Source organism: Podospora anserina, chromosome 6, assembly GCF_000226545.1.
Source record: "Podospora anserina S mat+ genomic DNA chromosome 6, supercontig 4".
NCBI lineage: Eukaryota > Fungi > Ascomycota > Sordariomycetes > Sordariales > Podosporaceae > Podospora > Podospora anserina.
The window spans coordinates 150168-167794 of record NW_003613579.1 but is presented as its reverse complement, the minus strand read 5'-3'; the positions used below and the strand labels follow the sequence as shown (position 1 = coordinate 167794).

Sequence of the window (17627 nt, the reverse complement as noted above, 5' to 3'; positions counted from 1 at the left end):
ATGCCAGGCCTCCCTTGTAAGTCGCTCCCCCATACCACGCACACGTCATGCCCGCATCCAGGCAAGCAAGCAGTTCGCAACCCAGCCCCTGGTCATCGCAGCGCAAACCAGCACCTTCCTGTCCCGCCATTTCCTGCCTCTTCAACAACCACCACTGACCGTCGAGTCTTGCAGCCTCCGTCGACCTCGACGAATGTATCGCCCGTCTTTACAAGAAGGAACTCCTCGCCGAGTCGGTCATCGAGGCGATATGCGCCAAAACAAAAGAGCTCCTCATGAGGGAGTCCAATGTTGTCCATGTCAAAGCCCCAGTAACCGTCGTCGGCGATATCCACGGCCAGTTCTACGACCTGATTGAGATCTTCCGCATCGGAGGTTTCTGTCCCGACACCAACTATCTATTTCTAGGTGACTATGTCGACCGCGGCATGTTCTCAGTCGAGACCATCTCGCTGCTCGTATGCCTCAAGCTGCGCTACCCCAACCGGCTGCACCTTATCAGGGGCAACCACGAGTCTCGAGGCGTAACACAGTCTTATGGGTTCTACACGGAATGCTCGAGGAAATACGGCAACGCCAACGTCTGGCACCATTTCACGGACATGTTTGACTACTTGACGTTGAGTGTGGTGATTGACGACAGGATATTCTGCGTACATGGTGGTTAGTTTGAACCCCGTTGCCTTTCCTTTCATCCTTCTCATCCCTGACAAATCCCCTTCTTGGCAGGCCTCTCCCCATCAATCCACTCCATCGACCAAATCAAGATCATAGACCGCTTCCGCGAGATCCCCCACGAAGGCCCCATGGCCGATCTCGTCTGGTCCGATCCCGACCCCGAGCGCGACGAGTTCTCCCTGTCACCCCGCGGCGCAGGCTACACATTTGGGTCACAAGTCGTGAAGAAGTTTCTCGAAGTCAACAAGATGGAACACATCCTCCGCGCCCATCAGCTGTGCCAGGAGGGATACCAGACGCTGTTTGACAACCAGCTGTCGACGGTGTGGAGCGCCCCAAATTACTGTTACCGTTGTGGAAACATGGCGAGTGTGCTGGAAGTGGGGGAGAACGGAGAGAGGGTGTTCAACGTTTTCGAAGCCGCGCCCGAGAATGACCAGGTCAAGGACATGCAGATGGGGCAGGATAAGATGGGGGAGCAGGGGCAGTTGCCGGATTACTTCTTATAAGGGTGAGGTTGGGAAACTAGAACTAGAAGTGCTGCCAAGGGAAGGCATGTGAAAACCACAGCGTTGGCGCAGGGGAGTAGAGCGAGAGAAGGTGCTCATGTTTTCGCTTTTGATTGGATCTCGGGGATGTATCAGGCACGCCTCAAGCAGGCCCAACTGGGACAAGAGAAGGGGGTTATTTGTAGGATGTCCTGCACCAAGTTGCATCCTCCTCAAACTGTTGGGCAGGGGCAATAATAGGGCATGTTCCTGTATTTGTTTTGAAGAATAGCGCATGACATACCTATAGAGGGAGACGAATGATACCAAATGAATGAGGAGTTATTTACTCGAAGAGATTTCCTCCAAAAGACACTTTGGTACTCCGTGGTAGAGATGGTTTTGTGGTTCACTCTCATTGTAGTACTAGTCGCAGATGCATAGTGTGGTGACCATGACTGCTGCATGCTAGAACCTATTTTGTTGTGAGAGAATGTCTTGATTCCCCAGTCTCATTAACTTGTGAAGTTGCTCCAAAAACATAACAAGCCATGCCATGTTGTGGGAGGCTATGTTCTACTGAGGCTCTCATGCTTAGTTGCTCTCTCTCTCTCTCAGCTCCCATGCTTAATCGTCCTCTCTCTCGGCTCTCATGCTTAGTCGTCGCCAAGATCAAGGTTCACCGGCCGACTGCATGGCAACGGCAACGGGGGTTCGTTTACATTCGGAAAAGGGGCCCCCTCAGATGTTTGTTGACTTTCGCATAGGGGTTCACAAGCAATGTTCAAGTAGACATACAAAAAAAAAGACGAGAAGCGCAGACTCGGCATTTGATGTGTATTTGAGAAGGGACTCTGCTCGCAGAGCCCCAGAAGCAAGTGTGAGAGAAAGTATTGTCCACGCTACTACAATTCGCAATCCCCCAATCGTTCCTACCCTTCCATCTTCCACCAAAAGCAAGAACAACCCAGATTGCACGACTTGCTGCCCCGCACTATTCTTCCTTCGACTTTTCCCTTTTTGGTTCCAAATCTAAGCCCTCGTGCCTGCCTCTAGCAAGAAAAAAAGTGAATCGCGCCTGAGGATTCGAGTCGCAAAGTGGTGATTGGGGTCGCTGAAGCTCCAAGTCGTTCGTTCCTTTTCCTCGCTTTCAACAGCTCAATCCAGTGGTTGTGAGAAGTAATGTTGTCGGTGACGCGATGTTTACCAGTCCTTAGCAATCTCAAAGGCCCAATCGAACTTGAGATGGGTCTTCTTGTCGTCGTCAACAAAGCTAGAGGCAACATGGTATGTGCCTCTGACGAGCATGCCGCTTGGGGCCGTCTCTTCTTGGACTGTTGAGCTGGTTGGTCAGTATCGTGCTTCACCCCCTTCAAAAAAAAAAGAAAACAGATTGTACGCACACTTCTTTGTGTAGAAGGGCTGCTTGTCGGTGTTGGGAGCATAAGAGCCCTGTTGTTGCTTTGTTAGCAAAACTGCAATTGCGTGGTGGAATACATCAGGAAGAAACTTACAATCATTTCGTCAGACTTGCCAACACCAGGGATCGTAATATTTTTGCGCTTGATAACCTGAACGTAATGGAGACCGCTGAGGATCTCATGCTGAACCTTGAACTGGGCGCTCATGGTGAAGGTGACGCCCTCCTTGATCTTGAATGGTGTCTTCTTGAGGCTGTCAACACTGCCGGGGGCCGAGAGGTCGATGACAACCGGGGGACGACCAGGAGACTCCATGGTAAGAGACTGAATGATGCAGACACGAGGGTCGTTGGGGTCGGAGAGGTCGTTTCCGCCAGTCAGACCAAGAGAAGCCTTGTAGCGCTGGAGAGACTCATCGCCCTCGTCTGAGTGGGTTTGGTTAGCGTTGGCCAGACAGAAGACAGCAGAGGCAGTGTTTTTGGCACGCTTCAAGGCGCTGCCGATGGGACTCGTCTGCTCATCCAGAGCATCGTGATGGGGGTATGGAGACGGAAGACGGCGGGAGGGTGTTCGAATCAAGCCCGGGTCCGGGGCTTTGGCACCACTCAAAGCGCGACCACGGCCATTGGCATCTGTCTTCTCCTCCGAGTTCTCCTGGAACGTGACTTTATTTCCCGAAGACATGTTGATCTCGGTTGGACTCGGGGGCGGGAGAAAAATAGGTGTTGTGGGTTGTGAGAGAGAAAGAGAGAAAATGCTGAAGTGGATGGTGTGGTGAGGCCGCGGGAGGTAGGGAAGAATGCAGTTGGTGGTGTTGAGAAGGGTAAGACAGCTTCCGAGTGTCGAAAGCCTCAGGCAGGGCCAGCCAGACGAGTCGTTGCAGAGAACAATAGCCAGCCAGCAGTGAATAACGGTTTTCGACGGAACAACCGGGGCTCTCGACGAGTGAACAGCACCTGCTCCGGCAGCTTTCCCGGCAGCTGGACGGGGCATTGAGCTCGACTCCCGGGATGCTCCAAGTTTAACCCTAGCAAAAGCACTTATATCTTGCTCCCGCCCCATTTCCGTCTCTATTCCATTATCAAGATAACAAGCCTTCCACTGAGGTGCAATGCTCATCCAGCACTTGCTGAAATACCCCAACCCGCCGCAACCCCCTCGCCCAAGCTCTCACTCGCGTCCTTTTATATATATCACCCCTGATGCAAAACCCACTGGGCAGTCGTTTACTTACCCATCTTTTGGTACTCAGCCAAGCTCTGCTTAGGCTGGGAGAGCTTGTAGCCCGAGTTGTTCTCGGGCAGGAGATCCTCTTCGTGGCCAGACATGATGATAAAGTAAAGTTACGGTGAGCGTTGTGATGTGGGGATTGGGCACGTCGGTTCGACTTTGACTCGTGGTGGCAGGCGCAGACGGCGTCGTTGAGTCTAGTAATTAGGGGCGGGTGTCGTTGAGTTAAGGTAGGTAAAACTACTTGTAAGGGAACCAGAACACCGGGGAAGGGGGCTGAGGATGATGATGGGAGCTTATTTATTTGGGCTGGGCCTGATGGAGCAAGGTGGATGAGGGGTGGTTGATGGAGGGGTTCCTCAGGCAATCCTTTCTTTGGCTAGCCAGTGAGACCAAGCCGCCCCTTGGTGGGGTCTTTGAGACCGCAAGCATCTGGCCCTGAATCATGCAGCTCTGCAGCATTGGAACCGTCGCAACTTCTGGAACAAATAGCCTGACGAGGGGCCGGACCTCATCAGAGGCCCCAACTGTTTTGATGGGGCCTCTGTTCTACCGACGTGGTTGGCCAGCACCAGCATGCCCAATTGGCCCAACTGAGGGCTTTGACATCGAGACTGAGGGGTCAGGTCGAGCAGCGCCGCCCAGAGGTGAGGCCACTTGCTACTATATATGTTATCCCGACCACACGCTTATTATTTAGCTGAAGGACCCGAGAAGAACATCCATATCCTCGACGGTCGTCCCCAACGGTCGATCTATCTGACCGGAAACGACGCGAGCGGCCGTGTTACAGATACAACCGACACTAACACTCTGGGAAGCCGTTTGGCGGAGATGCTGTTAGTTCCACTTAATACGTCGGCTGCTGCCGTCACCCCTTGTCGACCTCGACATGCCAAGGTGCCAGAACGGGAGCGGGCCATCCAGGTTTCGAGCTCGGTACAGCTCTAGGTATTCAACAGTTTAAAGATATCATAACTAAGCCATGACTCTTGTCCACGAAGCTCTTTGTTGTCCATCTTCACTTTTCTCACCCAGCACTCAGAATTAACAAGCCTTCCATCAACAGTCAATAAATATGGGACATTGAAGGTTCCGAGGAGAGCCCAGCCAAGACTGCCACCCAAGCTGCATCCCCAAGCTGCACACCGCTCCTTTTGTTCTTCTGCGTCCATCGCAAAGACGTTTGGGGATCTGGCTTTTTGATTGTACAAGAGCACGGAAGAAACGATTATCCGGTCGCGAACTTGACAGCACTGACGACTTCCATTTTCTCCGGGTCCAAATAGGGGCTCGAAGGTCCGTGCAGCATGGAACAGATTCGGCAACGTCGTTGAAGGGCTCAAGGGTCACCCGCAAGACCGGATTCAAAGACAACGTGAAAACTTCCCCAGATTTTATGGAGCAAGGGAGACTGCATACAACGCATGTAGGTAGGTGTTGGCGAGCGCCTGCCGCGAGGATCAGCCACAAGGGGACGGCAGCCTCATGAGGGGTTGCCAGTAACGGGGAGAGGGGAGTTGATGGCGTGTACAACCATCATGTCCCACTTCCGGAAGAAACAGCGTAGGAGGCTTGAGGGAGACGTCGTTTCTGGCCTGAAAACGATGCCTTCTTCGCAACTTGGAAGGTTGCAATTCGTTGACAGTTCGGGCTCCCCACGGAACCACGGCGCGTGTGTGTGGACGCCCCCATGTCGGTTCCCCTCACGCTGGCTGCAATCCAGAGCCAATCAAAACCTCCGATCAACGGCCCATTCTGGCCCTTCCCGTGACCTCGATGACTTCCAAAGTGGTAAGTGGTCCGTGCCATCAACACGCTAAACCCTTCCCCATGGGTCCAGTCGCGCTGTTGGGGGTGTTGAGCTTAAGGAGATCCCGGGGCCCCGGCCACTTTTCTCCCAATCTGTCGCTTTCCCAAAGAGAGAGGTTTAACAGATTGCGCCTGGGGAAATCGTCAACTGCACCGAGCACTTTGTCAACCTGTCAATCCCATCCTGTCGCACCATCTTTGTATGCTGCGCCGAAGTATTGGACCGCATCTTTTTTCTGCTGTTTATTACCCAGATATCCCGGGCCCTGTAGCTACCTAGGCTCTGGATTGATCCCAACAAAGCTCGTTGCCTTGTGGACGACTGATTTCCCACGAAGGCCCCTGCGGCTGCGCGCAAAAGATTTCGCTTGTCGCGCACTTCGATCCTACATCAAACTTTCATCCCAATACATCTCGTTGCGAATCACGAACATACACAAAACGGAACCATTTTTGGAGGGCTCAAGCTCCACAAGACGCACACTCGCAGCAGACAAAATGGCCACACACCGTCACCTGCCTCAGCGCTACAATCAGTTCATGATTGATGATGTCCCACCGCGTATGACCCGCTTTTCCCTACTGCACAATCGCAGTGAACAGGAACTCACCTCGGACCACTAGATAACGAACTGGTTTCCCGTCGCCGGCTGGGCCGGACAAGATTGTCCCCAAAGGTGGCTGCGTTCACCCATAACGACGCCAACGATCCCCTTCTCGATGACACGTTCGACTACGCGCATCTGCGCGCCCCACTTCCCAAGGGGATCGTATCGCCAATCTGGGGGCTCAACAAGTCATCGCCGAGCAGCTACTTTCTCATGCGCCGCAGTCGCGATGGCTTTGTGTCTGCCACCGGGATGTTCAAGGCGAGCTTCCCGTATGCGAATCTAGAAGAGGAGGAGGCAGAGCGCAGATACATCAAATCGCAGCCGACTACGAGTGCCAACGAGACTGCCGGCAATGTGTGGATCCCGCCCCAGCAGGCTCTTGATCTTGCGGTTGAGTACAAGATTCTTCCGTGGATTCGCGCACTCCTGGATCCGTCGGAAATTGCCGTCAACCCGTCGTCTGAGGGGCCAAAAGCCCCGCCCGCCTTCCATGGACTCACCCAATATTCTCTCCCACCCCCGACTCCCTCCCGCTTGCGTCGCAGCAGTCGCTCGGCCAGCCCGGCGAAGACGGCGCCACCCTCCACCAGGCGCCCTATTGCGACCCCCAGGAGAAGAAGGGCTGGATCGAAGCCCCCTGTCCCTAGTGTAGTTGAATCCCAGCCTGCCGACTCCCAGGCAACTCTTGTGAACGGTGGTGGCGGCGATGACGAGATATTCCAGACCACCAGTGTTTCTGCCCCAGTTACAACCGTGGCCAAGGTTGAGGAGGTCAAGGAGGGCGAGGTGAAGGTTGAGGCTGTCGAGCAAGACTCCGGCGCTGTCCTGAATACGACCGAGGAGCCCAAGATCAAGGTTCACGTTGATCAGGATGTCAAGGTGGATGCCGATGGCGAAGAGGTCAAGCACACCAAGGTTGACGTCGAGGTTCCCATTTTCGGTGGCAAGCTTCCCTCTTCGGAGGAGGCTGCCAAGATGGTCGCTGAGGCCCGAGCTATGGTGGAGGCTGCCACCAAAGCGGTTGATAACGAGGCTGCTGTCGAGCCTACCAAGTCGAAGCGCAAGGCCGACGACATCGCTGAGGATGAAGATGACCAGGACGAAGACGCTCCAGAGTCTCGTCAAGCGAAGAAGGTCAAGACCGAGGCGGAAATTAGAAAGCAGAAGATCCGCAGAAGGGCCTTCTTCGGTGTCACAGCCACAGTTGCCGTGGGTGCTATTGGGTGAGTTTTGGGTTGATATGATTGCTCCGAGTGACGCTAGCTAACACGTTTTTGCAGTGCTCTTCTTCCAATGATCACCCCTTATATTGCCAATGCTCTATAGGATCCTCCCTTGCTGCTCTTTTCCAAGTTTTTTTTCTCTGTCCAAAATTCGGTTGTCTGGATGAGATGGGCCTCATATCTTCGTTGGCTGAGGATGTGGTCTGTTCGGAGTCGGAGGATCTATCACATTAGCTATTGGGGTCTTGGAGTTTTCCGGAGGATCAGTCAAGGATATGTGGAAAGTGAGGCTTTCCTTGACATCTTCTCACATTTGGTTGCGTTCTTTGTTTCTTTGCACATACATACCCCTTCGCGGCCTCTGCCGTCTTCCAACATGGTCGATTAAATAGGGATGGGAGGGAGGAGGGACAATCGTTTAGTTGGGCCTGGCAGTATCGTCTCGTGGGATCCTTTTGGAGACAGGAAATCGATACAACCGTACTCATACACCCATTGTAATTGAAGGCATTTTTTTTTCACAGCGATGTATGGAGTACTTGACTGCGAGCTTCACAAAGTGAGATTCTTGTTGCACTACCCTACGGCAGTATCTCTCATACCTACTATATAGTTTTCGCAGTCAACTTTGTAAAGCTTGCTCGAAATTTACGATACTCATCCCATGTGCCCATACCCATCATCAGTTGTCCGCCCACATCTTATCCACCTACCACTCCAGAGCGGAGATACTCGGCGCCGATGCAGCGCTTGGGCCAGCCTTTGCTTATCGCAAAATTGTGCACACAAAACGCCAAAATTCTCGGTTGACCTTTTCCACTCAGCAAACACACCACGAAACGATCGCGAGGACGTTGAGTCCAACAAACTCAATCTCAATGCACTGATTTCATGTGGTGCGGATGCCCAGACGGCGCGTGCCGTTTCCGCTCCACAGATCTCTTTCTATTCTAAACCGACGGTCTCGGCCTACCTCCGCTTTGTTTGACCAGATGACCACCCATGGAAGCTCTACAGCAAGCGTCTCGATCGGCAATGGTCGGCTTTGTTGTTCGGTCCGCACCAGCACCCCTCACTGCAGCCATGGATGGCAACCTCGCTGCCGCTCGACCGGAGCCAACACCGAGCATATTGGGCGTCTCTATTGTTCTTGACCGCGACTTCGATCAACTGCATTCTGAATAGCTATTCGGCGAGATGTCAACGGCAAGAGTATGGCGACCCGCGAGGGCTTTGGCGCAACGTCGGTCCTTTTCCACTACACCGCGGGCACTGGATAACTATGCCTTCATTGGGCTTGGGCGGATGGTATGTTTACTTTGCTGCCTGTCTTTGCGTGGAATTCTTGGAGCTAACCGTTCCTCTTCAGGGATACCAAATGGCACGAAACCTCCAGTCCAAACTTCCACCAGGCGACACCATTCGGCTGTACGATATCAACCGGAGCGCAGCTGAAAAGCTCGTCGAGGAAATGAAGACGCAACAAGCCGGTGGTGCTGCCCCAGAGGTGTCTACCAGCGTCTCAGACGCTGCGAAGGAAGCAGTAGGTTTTCTTCCATTTTTCTTGCCACATCCCCCACAAGCTTTTATGATGAATTTGTTCCAAACATGAACAGTCTAAGTTGGGGCCGGTTCGCCGGCCTTATTCATGATTTTATCAAAACAATAGCCAATCCTCTGAGAAGCCTAAAAACACTTGTTTTCACAACTCCGCCCCAATCTGTGGTTCAACGTTTGCTAACGGCGCGCCGTTTAGGATGTCGTCATCTCTTGTCTTCCCGAGCCACAACATGTCCGGTCAACGTATGAGGCGTTGCTGAAGGACATTGCGGATCTCCCACCTCGTCCGCAACCTCGACTCTTCATTGACTCGTCAACGATTGACCCACACACGTCGTCCACAGTATGCCAATTGGTGGAAGACAAGCTCCCTGGGCAGGGTCACTTTGTTGATGCCCCCATGTCAGGCGGGGTTGTCGGCGCCACAGCTGGCACATTGACGTTCATGCTGGGCTCTGACAAGTCGCTGGTCGGCCGCCTTGAGCCCATTTTGCTTCGTATGGGGAAACGAGTGCTTCATTGCGGTCCGCAAACCGCTGGTCTCGCAGCCAAGCTGGCCAACAACCTTTTGCTGGGGATACAGAACATCGGTACGGCGGAGGCTATGCTGTTGGGTGTCAAACTCGGTCTTGACCCCAAGGTACTGGCAGATGTCATCAATGCTAGCACTGGAAAGTGCTGGGCAAGTGAGGTCAACAATCCTGTACCGGGCGTAGTTCCAACAGCCCCGGCAAGTCGTGGCTACGAAGGCGGGTTTGGCATCGAGCTCATGTTGAAAGATATGAAACTTGCTCAAGATGCCGCCCGGAGGATAGACCTTCAGCAGACCATGGCTACCAAGGCTCTTGATCTGTATGAAAGGGCTTCCAAGGATGCCGAATGCAAGGGTCGAGATTTCTCGGTTGTCTACCAAGTCTTTGACAAGACGAATGGTCAAGGGCCGTGAAGTTTCTTGGTCTCACCAGGGAAATCTTGGGTAGAAACAAGAGAGAATATTCATGTTCATATGTTGCATTTTGTTTATAGTGGTGACAAGTCCTGCATATTCAGATGCCGTTGCATCGTCGCATCACGTTATCTCGCCGAACCTGCCTTTAAGGGTGCCAATATTGGACACCGGGGGTGGTGATATTCGGGCTCGGAATTTCATTGGTGAGGTGAAAGTGAGGGGAGCTCTCTCAGCGGCCCGTAATCGTATTCTGAGCTTCAGCATTGGATATTCCGGGGAAGCTCTCTTTGACAGAGGGGCTCTTGGCCTGCAGTGCGTGGCGCGGTGAGTCTCGATGCCGGACTTTTGGGATGGAAGAACTTTCACGGAATCAGGATTGAGGTTGCCGACGGATGGTAGGTGGTGGGTGGTGTGACAGTGTGTTGTATGGAAGTATATGAAGGCCGCTGGGCGCCAGCTCTTTATTTGTATGTTGTGAACCCCGCGTGTAAATGGACAACACCAAGTTTGTTTTTGTTCCCGTTGTTTGTGTGTGATATCCGGTCAAGGCTCCGACACTTTTTTCTTCACATCAACGCAATTCATTTCAAACCAAGATGAAGCTGTGATATGAGGGGTATCAGCCCCTTTTGGATTCTCTTATCAGACTTCCTACCGAAAAAGAAAAAAACGAATTTCGTGTGTGTAACTATCACCAACCTCGCCGCCGTCCGTCCGTCACAATGGTCAAGCTAGAAGACATCGACCCCTCCCTCCTGCCCCCGAACCTCACCCCGACCGAGCTCGAGAACTTGATCGCGGCGTATTATTACTCGTGCGATTTCGTGTCGCCTACCTGCCCTGTTACCGCCACTACGCTGGGGTATTACCCCAACAGGGGGATTAATATTTTTTTGTCTGTCGGTTTTGGGATTGCTCTTTTGGCGACGGTGCACCATGGGGTCAGAACAAAAACGTTGACGTACTCTGGTTTTGTCGCGGCCGGGTGCGCGCTTGAGCTCGCAGGTGGGTTCCTTCTCTTCTCCTTCTATTTGGAAACACAGGAGCTGATGTTGTTGTGAAGGGTACATTTCGCGCATCCCGCTAGCGTCCAACCCCTGGAACAAGAAAGCGTTCGAGACGCAGATCGTGGCTATTATTCTTGCGCCGACGTTGCTGTGTATTTCGGTTTATTTGACACTGAAGCATGTGTGTTTATCACTCAATCCGGGGCTGAGTAGAGTCAAGCCGAGGTTATACCCGTTTATATTTGTGCCGTTGGATATTAGTTGTTTGATGGTGCAGGCTATCGGGGGGGCGCTGGCGGCGGGGGGTGCGGTGAGTAATATACGACTGGTTGAGCATGGGAATAGGGCGATTATTGCGGGTATTGTGTTGCAGGTTGTGGTTTTGGGGGGGTTTGGGGGGGTGGGGGGGGAGTTTTTGTATAGGGTTGGGAAGTGGTACGTGTTGTATTCTGAGATTGGGATGAGGGAGGATGATGCTGACTTTGGTGATATAGGATCAAGACTGGGGAGGCTGGGGAAGAGGTGGTGAGGTTGTGGAATGATAGGGGGTTCAGGAGGTTTGGGTATGCGGTTTTGGGGGCGTATGTGGCTATTTTGTTGAGGTGTATTTACCGGTATGTTGGAGATAAGCCTTTCCCGGTGAAGTTACTAACGGATGGTGGTGAAATAGGATAGCAGAGATGGCTGGCGGCTGGGGGAATCACATCATGCAGGATGAATGGTCGTTTGTGGTGTTGGAGGGAATGTAAGTCTTTGGGTGTAAGAAAGACTTGGAACGAAGACTGACAAAGAAACAGAATGGTCCTTATCGCGTGTTTACTCCTCGCCTTCTTCCCTCCTGGGGTGTTGTTCCCAGAGATGGCTGCGAGGATGGCAGCAGGTAGGAAGTCTGCCAAGGGCGACGTTGAGGGACAGACACAGACGGGAACTTCAACGGTTGAGAAAGGAGTTGTTGGTGGAAATGTTGCCGAGACGTCAACTGGGACAGAGTCAGAAAAGGAAAAGGCAGTGCCCGTGTCATCGACGGCTGTGAAGAAGGAGGAGTCGATTTAGTGCAGCCTCGAGGTTGTCTTGGTGTGGTATAGCTAAGAGCCTTCCATGTTCAGAGTTGCCATTGGCGATCAACTTGTGACACAACAAGACTTGAATGGTTTATGTTGAGTTTTGTCTCATCAGGAAGGTCCAAGATTTCCGTGGTATGTGAGGAACTTGTTACCCTTCTCATTGTGGCTCAGCAAATGACAAGAACTGTTGGCACCTGACTAGTCTCCCGTTGGCAGAGTCCAACTTATCGCCAAGCTTCCGCGTCAGGGCATAAAAATGCGACATTGTAACAGTGACGAGTCCCGAGATCTCACAGGTTTTCTTGTGCCTCTCTTAAATTTCACTCTTCAGCACCCAACCGGCAATCGCTAGCCCACACTCGTTTCAGTTTTAGTCAGTACCAAAATGTCAATCACTCGCCCTTTCCTTCTGGGCGTCCTAGCGTTCGGCGATACGGCATCTGCCCAAGTATTTGCATCTCTGTTTGAGAGCAATGGTTCCATGACCCTTGGCAGCGACGTAGTCCGTATGTCAGGCGACTCATGGTCATCGACTTTCGCATCAGGATACAATGCCACCTCCAAAGCTTCGATTCAATCCTACAACATCACCGCCGAGTACCCCGGCTCCGAGCTTCCCTCACACCAATCATGGAACTACACCGTCAAAGTCAAGCCCTCCATCGGCCCTCTGGCTTTCCCGGGTAATGACACCCTCTCCAACGCCGCTGGCACCTGGCTGCAAGTCCAACACCCAAAGTCCGACCGTGTTAAAGTCCCAAGTACAGACAGATTTGCCTGGCAGGTTCCCAAGCATCCCTCGTGGTCAATGTGTGGAGTCGTGTTTGTCTCCTCAGGTTGGACCCGGGACACCCCTCTCCTCGGGCCAGGCTGCACTAGCATCCTCTCTGCCGACTGCATCGCGGATATCAAAAGAAACCTGACGGAAGCCTACAAAGAACAGGAATTCATGGGACCAAATGGTGCCGGGGCCAAGAGTCTATGTCCCCCCCCTCGGCCTGTTCTTATACCGGAGCGATGCCGCCCGCCGTCGGGTATTGTAGGACTTGGGGTGGGGTTGACACAGGAATTACCAGTGATACCGCCAGACGCCGTGCTCATGCCCAGCGACTCCCCGCTTGGAGGCAACTCTAACGGGACGATTGACCTGTTGGCGTTTGCGCACATCGGTAATGGGACGGTGGATGCGTTTCAGCAGGCTGTCAGGCAGGTATATGTCGTGGGGCATATCTGGGGTTTGAATGGAGAGTATGCTGAGGAAAACGCCATAAAAGGGGCCTCTGAAGGTCCGTGGGCAGAAGTGACCTGCCTGAAGGCTGAAGTTATTGACGGGGGGGTGGCTGATGAGCCTGTTCAGGATGGGAGCGGCAATGGGGACGACGATGGGGTTGAGGGACAGAATGGCAACGGAAATGGCGAGGAAGATCTGGGTAACCCGTTCATTAATGCGGCCATGGGGCTTGGAGTTTCGACCAGGGACTTGTGCAAACTGCCTTTGGTGGTCATGGCAGCTAGCTTCTTTTCTTTATGAGGATAATCTCATCTCTTACTATAAGCACAATATGTAGATAGAGAGCCTAACCGCAAAGCAAACTTCCTACTACCTTTAGTGTACTTTACATCCAATGTCGTCTTTTCCCGTTTGTGTCTAACATTGGAGCTGCGCCAATAGTTTAGGAATGAGCTTCTGAGCTTTATGCCTGATCTTAAAAGATATTCCTCCAGGGGGATTAAACGCTGCAGATCATCACTCGCAACTTTAGACGGTAGAATAGAGGAAAGCAGGGTATCTAGCATAGAAACCTCGTCAAATCCCTGTATGTTGCTCGGCCTCTTCACAGTTTCCATCTCAAGAGCGTCTTCCCAGGCCTTTGCATCTTCCCAGTGGACACCATCATCAGTTGTGGCTGGCAGGAGATGGGGGAAACCCTCAAGCTTTGCTCTTCGTAGCAACCACTGCTTACTGCTTGTGTCGTCGGTCCACGTTGGAAATTCTGGAAATCCCTCGTGTGGAGAGTAAAATGACCTGAGGAATCCAAGCGTGGGGTGAGAAATGCAGGTCATAGTCGAGAAAGGCAGTAATACGGCCAGATTGAGGATCAAACAAAAGATCGATAGTGCCTATGCGAGATGATAATATTAGCAGATGGGTATCAACTCTTTGGATTCAGAAAGAACCGGAGTAGGACGTACTCAAAGTGCCGTGAACAATGACCTTCTCTGCTGCTGAGGCCAGGGATTTGAACTGAGACGCAACACCCCCGTTCGCTAGAAAACTCCTCAATCTGTTGGCGAAGACTATCGGCGTGCCATTGTTTGATGTACTCATTGGCATCTGGTGACTTTAAAGCAACTTCCAGTTGGTTTTGGAAATACTCTTCATACGTTTGCCATGGAGCAAGGTCACCAAGAGAAGTGGCTGCGCTAACGATCTCGCCAGGTTCGTCAAAGGTCACGTCCCCGAAGCTCTTGATGCTTGGAGGGAGCTCAAAGTCTTCAATCCTTTTCAGAATCTTGGCCATTTCACTAAACAAATGCCTCTTCTGGTGAGCATCCAGCTCCTCGATTGGATGGAACACTTCATATCCTGACAGTGCTCTTGGAGATTCCATCCCTGAGCTGAGCCTCCGGATGTGCCTCCCCAGGCATAAATGTGTGGCACAATGCTGGGTTGGTAAGAGCTGAGAGCCGATGAAGCTAGCTTCGTCATGGCGACTTCGTTCTCAACACGGCCTGTTCGGCTTATGCCTTCCGCTTCCAGGTTGGTGAGGCGCAGAATCAGTTCCTTGGTACCTTTCGGGATGGCAACGCAGCCGGGTTGCAAAGGCCCATTTTCTCCATGCAGGTAGTGATCAGATTCAAGGGCTGATGCCAGGGAGATGAGGTAAACGAAGCTCTTGTACTTGAATGAGAACACGGGTCATAGTGAACAGGTTTCACCTCCACACTGCTCTGTGATGCAGAAGCGATGCCAGCTTGAGGGCCACTCATGTGTGAGAGACCGGTGGAGTATACTTACGCTGAAGCTGAATCTCGGCAGCAAGTCGTGGATAAAGTCCAAGCGACCTTGAAAGTTCTGGAAGTTGTGGGTCACTGGCATGATTGGAGACTTGGCTCTCTGTGTTGAAAGAATCAGTTGGGTTGCTTGCCCGGTGATGTCCTTCAAACTGAAGTGCATTGAGGGGTTGACTACATGTTTATATGGAAGAATTCTAGCAAGGCAACAACCCTACTACCTACCCATGCTTGATAGTGACTATTTGCTGCATGTACATGGGACCCAACACTAGGTAGATATGAGAAACAAAGAGCCCAGTAATTATTGACAAACAAGCTTGAGTCATATCTTCTGACACCAATCAAGACATGGAAGCTTGAGCACCTGGCGCCTCTATTTACAAGATCTCCACCCGGCAGAAGACAGCGCCAAAACCCTCGATAAAACCGCTCCCGCTGTTGGACCAGCCATAGACATAATCCAAGCGGAGTGTGTCCGTTTCGTTTGAAGGGCAATCCTCTGCGAAACCTATACGGAAATTATCCGTACCGTTCCCACCGTTGATATGCTTGTTGGGACTCACAAAGAAACTGACCGAGTCTAGCCACTGCCCGGCGTGACCTGTCACGCAAACAATTGACTCCGAGTCTCCAACTTCCAACTCCCTCTGCGAGCCACCGCGCCTGCCGCGGAGACCGCTACTGACACCGCCATACCAGACCTCGAAGCCATCAACGCGATCCCAGGCATGGACAACTACCTTGGTGATGGGCCCATGCTCCCTTGCAAACTCCCGGTCGTTGAAGTGCCACATTCCGGAAGAGATACCGGCACACATGGGTCCCGTTGTGCCAGCCATGATGACCCGCCTCACTGGGTCATACGTGCCCACCTTATCAAACTGTGGCCACTGAAGTGAAGGCGCGAGGATGTCATCAATCTGTTGTCGGTAGACAGCACCAGCCGTGTCGCGCAAATCCTGTACGTATCTGTTCACCTCCTCTTCAATACGGTACCCTCTGCTTGGACCGATCTCAGGGCCCCATGAGATCGTCTGGGAGAACTGGGTTTCGAGGTCGCGAACAAACTTGCGCCATTGACGACCAACCAAACACCAGTCATAAGCTTCATCTTCTGTCACGATGATACGCTCATCCATACGCCACTTCAAGCACTTGTCGCGGATCTGCTCGGCAGCGGTGGTATAGATGGTGATCGCATCTTGGAGTTCCCCGCGGAGCCGCACCTCATCCATTGTGTCGTCGGGGTAAAGCTTGTCCCAGCGTAGCAGTTGTTCGCGGAGTAGCGTGAGATGGAGCGTGGCCAGAGGAACAAAATATTGCAGCGTCAGCCAAGGTGTGCCGTTCTCGGTGAACTCGCGCCGGGTGACGGTGAACCAGCCAAGGAGGAAGGTGAGCTTCTCGCCTTTCTGTCGTCCGCCATAAGCGGTTTTGTTGTACCCGTCGATCAAGTCATGGAGGGAGTCAATCTTTTGCCGGAGAGTGTTGGCCTTGTCCCTGTCCAGAAGGCCCTCAACGACCCTGCGCACATCCTTCTCGATTCTGTCCCACTGCAGGGTGGGCTGGCTTTTCTCTGGCCAGAGTGCGCTGACGACGCTCCCCAGCAGCGAACCTACAGCTGGGACAGCTTTGAGGCCGGACGAGACAGCGGTCTTCAGGAGCTTGTTGATGTCGACAATGCTGCTCAAGAGGAATGTATCCGGGCTTTGATAATATTGGCGGGTCGGGACCATGATGAATGGCTGTTGGAGGGTTGTCGAGTGAGGCATGGTGATATCTAGCATGCCAGTAGGTCAGCCAATCACAAGATTTCATCCCTTCAGTGATATCAGCCTACCGTGGTAAAGTCTTTGAAGGAGCAACGTATTATGAACTGATTTTAACTGCTGTCCGGCCGATCAATATAAACAGTATTTAAAACAAAACTGTCGAAAGTCGCCTGCTCACTCAAAACAGCCCATGAAAAACGAGTTGAATTAAGGCGGACTGACATTACTTATTTACTTGTTTGATATCTCGAGTCCGACATCTTGGGAGAGCCAGCCAGCGAACCAACACAGATCAGAATCCCAAGGCCGTCGGGCATCATTTGGCCTTGGCTATCAGCATACCTAGAGCTAGCATCATTAAATTCCGTCGCAAAATTCTTCCTGTTCTCGAATGCCAGAATGGAACGCCTGTTCGAAGTGGAATGGGCCCATTTGGGCCCTTTTAGCATGACCAATTACCAACATGCAGCCAAGTCCAAGGCGGCCGTTGGGCTGTTGCATCACCATCAGGAAATTCTGCTCAACCACAGTGAGTGAAGGAAGACAAATTGTATCAGTGTGCTGGCCCGCAGAGTGACTCTATGCTCGACGTGGATTCATAATACCCCTGTCCGTGATTTAAGCAGAACTTACCATCAGGCAAAAGTCAGAGTGAGAGCTTGCCCCGTTTTCCCCCATTGCTATCTCTTGGCTAGCTTATAATGCATTGTTGGGTAAATTGTAGTCTCGAAGTTGCGCTTGCGCTTATGGGTCCATGTTGGGCAGCAAACACGTCACAACAAGACAACTCTCAGAAA

At 52.4% G+C, this 17627-nt stretch overlaps 7 protein-coding genes across 7 annotated transcripts; 5 read left to right on the top strand and 2 right to left on the bottom strand.

Annotated features, from left to right (window-relative positions):
• Positions 1–1187, top strand: PODANS_6_8670 (uncharacterized protein; the record flags this gene model as incomplete). The annotated part of the gene is made up of 3 exons (XM_003437224.1): positions 1–16; positions 175–663; positions 730–1187. 3 exons carry the CDS (start codon positions 1–3, stop codon positions 1185–1187), a joined length of 963 nt encoding a protein of 320 aa, XP_003437272.1.
• Positions 1188–2369: 1182 nt separating this feature from the next.
• PODANS_6_8660 (uncharacterized protein) lies at positions 2370–3915 on the bottom strand (the record flags this gene model as incomplete). Its single annotated transcript, XM_003437223.1, has 4 exons — positions 2370–2500; positions 2570–2618; positions 2681–3012; positions 3822–3915. The coding sequence occupies 4 exons, from the start codon at positions 3913–3915 to the stop codon at positions 2370–2372; spliced, it is 606 nt and encodes a 201-aa protein (XP_003437271.1).
• A 1681-nt stretch (positions 3916–5596) lies between these two features.
• Positions 5597–7566, top strand: PODANS_6_8650 (uncharacterized protein; the record flags this gene model as incomplete). Its single annotated transcript, XM_003437222.1, has 3 exons — positions 5597–6191; positions 6254–7463; positions 7521–7566. 3 exons carry the CDS (start codon positions 5597–5599, stop codon positions 7564–7566), a joined length of 1851 nt encoding a protein of 616 aa, XP_003437270.1.
• Positions 7567–8550: 984 nt separating this feature from the next.
• PODANS_6_8640 (uncharacterized protein) lies at positions 8551–9969 on the top strand (the record flags this gene model as incomplete). The annotated part of the gene is made up of 3 exons (XM_003437221.1): positions 8551–9053; positions 9146–9188; positions 9286–9969. 3 exons carry the CDS (start codon positions 8551–8553, stop codon positions 9967–9969), a joined length of 1230 nt encoding a protein of 409 aa, XP_003437269.1.
• Positions 9970–10694: 725 nt separating this feature from the next.
• On the top strand, positions 10695–12032 carry PODANS_6_8630 (uncharacterized protein; the record flags this gene model as incomplete). The annotated part of the gene is made up of 5 exons (XM_003437220.1): positions 10695–10977; positions 11036–11414; positions 11474–11593; positions 11650–11724; positions 11777–12032. 5 exons carry the CDS (start codon positions 10695–10697, stop codon positions 12030–12032), a joined length of 1113 nt encoding a protein of 370 aa, XP_003437268.1.
• A 396-nt stretch (positions 12033–12428) lies between these two features.
• PODANS_6_8620 (uncharacterized protein) lies at positions 12429–13574 on the top strand (the record flags this gene model as incomplete). Its single annotated transcript, XM_003437219.1, has 1 exon — positions 12429–13574. One exon carries the CDS (start codon positions 12429–12431, stop codon positions 13572–13574), a length of 1146 nt encoding a protein of 381 aa, XP_003437267.1.
• A 1864-nt stretch (positions 13575–15438) lies between these two features.
• On the bottom strand, positions 15439–16845 carry PODANS_6_8610 (uncharacterized protein; the record flags this gene model as incomplete). Its single annotated transcript, XM_003437218.1, has 1 exon — positions 15439–16845. The coding sequence occupies one exon, from the start codon at positions 16843–16845 to the stop codon at positions 15439–15441; it is 1407 nt and encodes a 468-aa protein (XP_003437266.1).
• Positions 16846–17627: the final 782 nt, after the last annotated feature.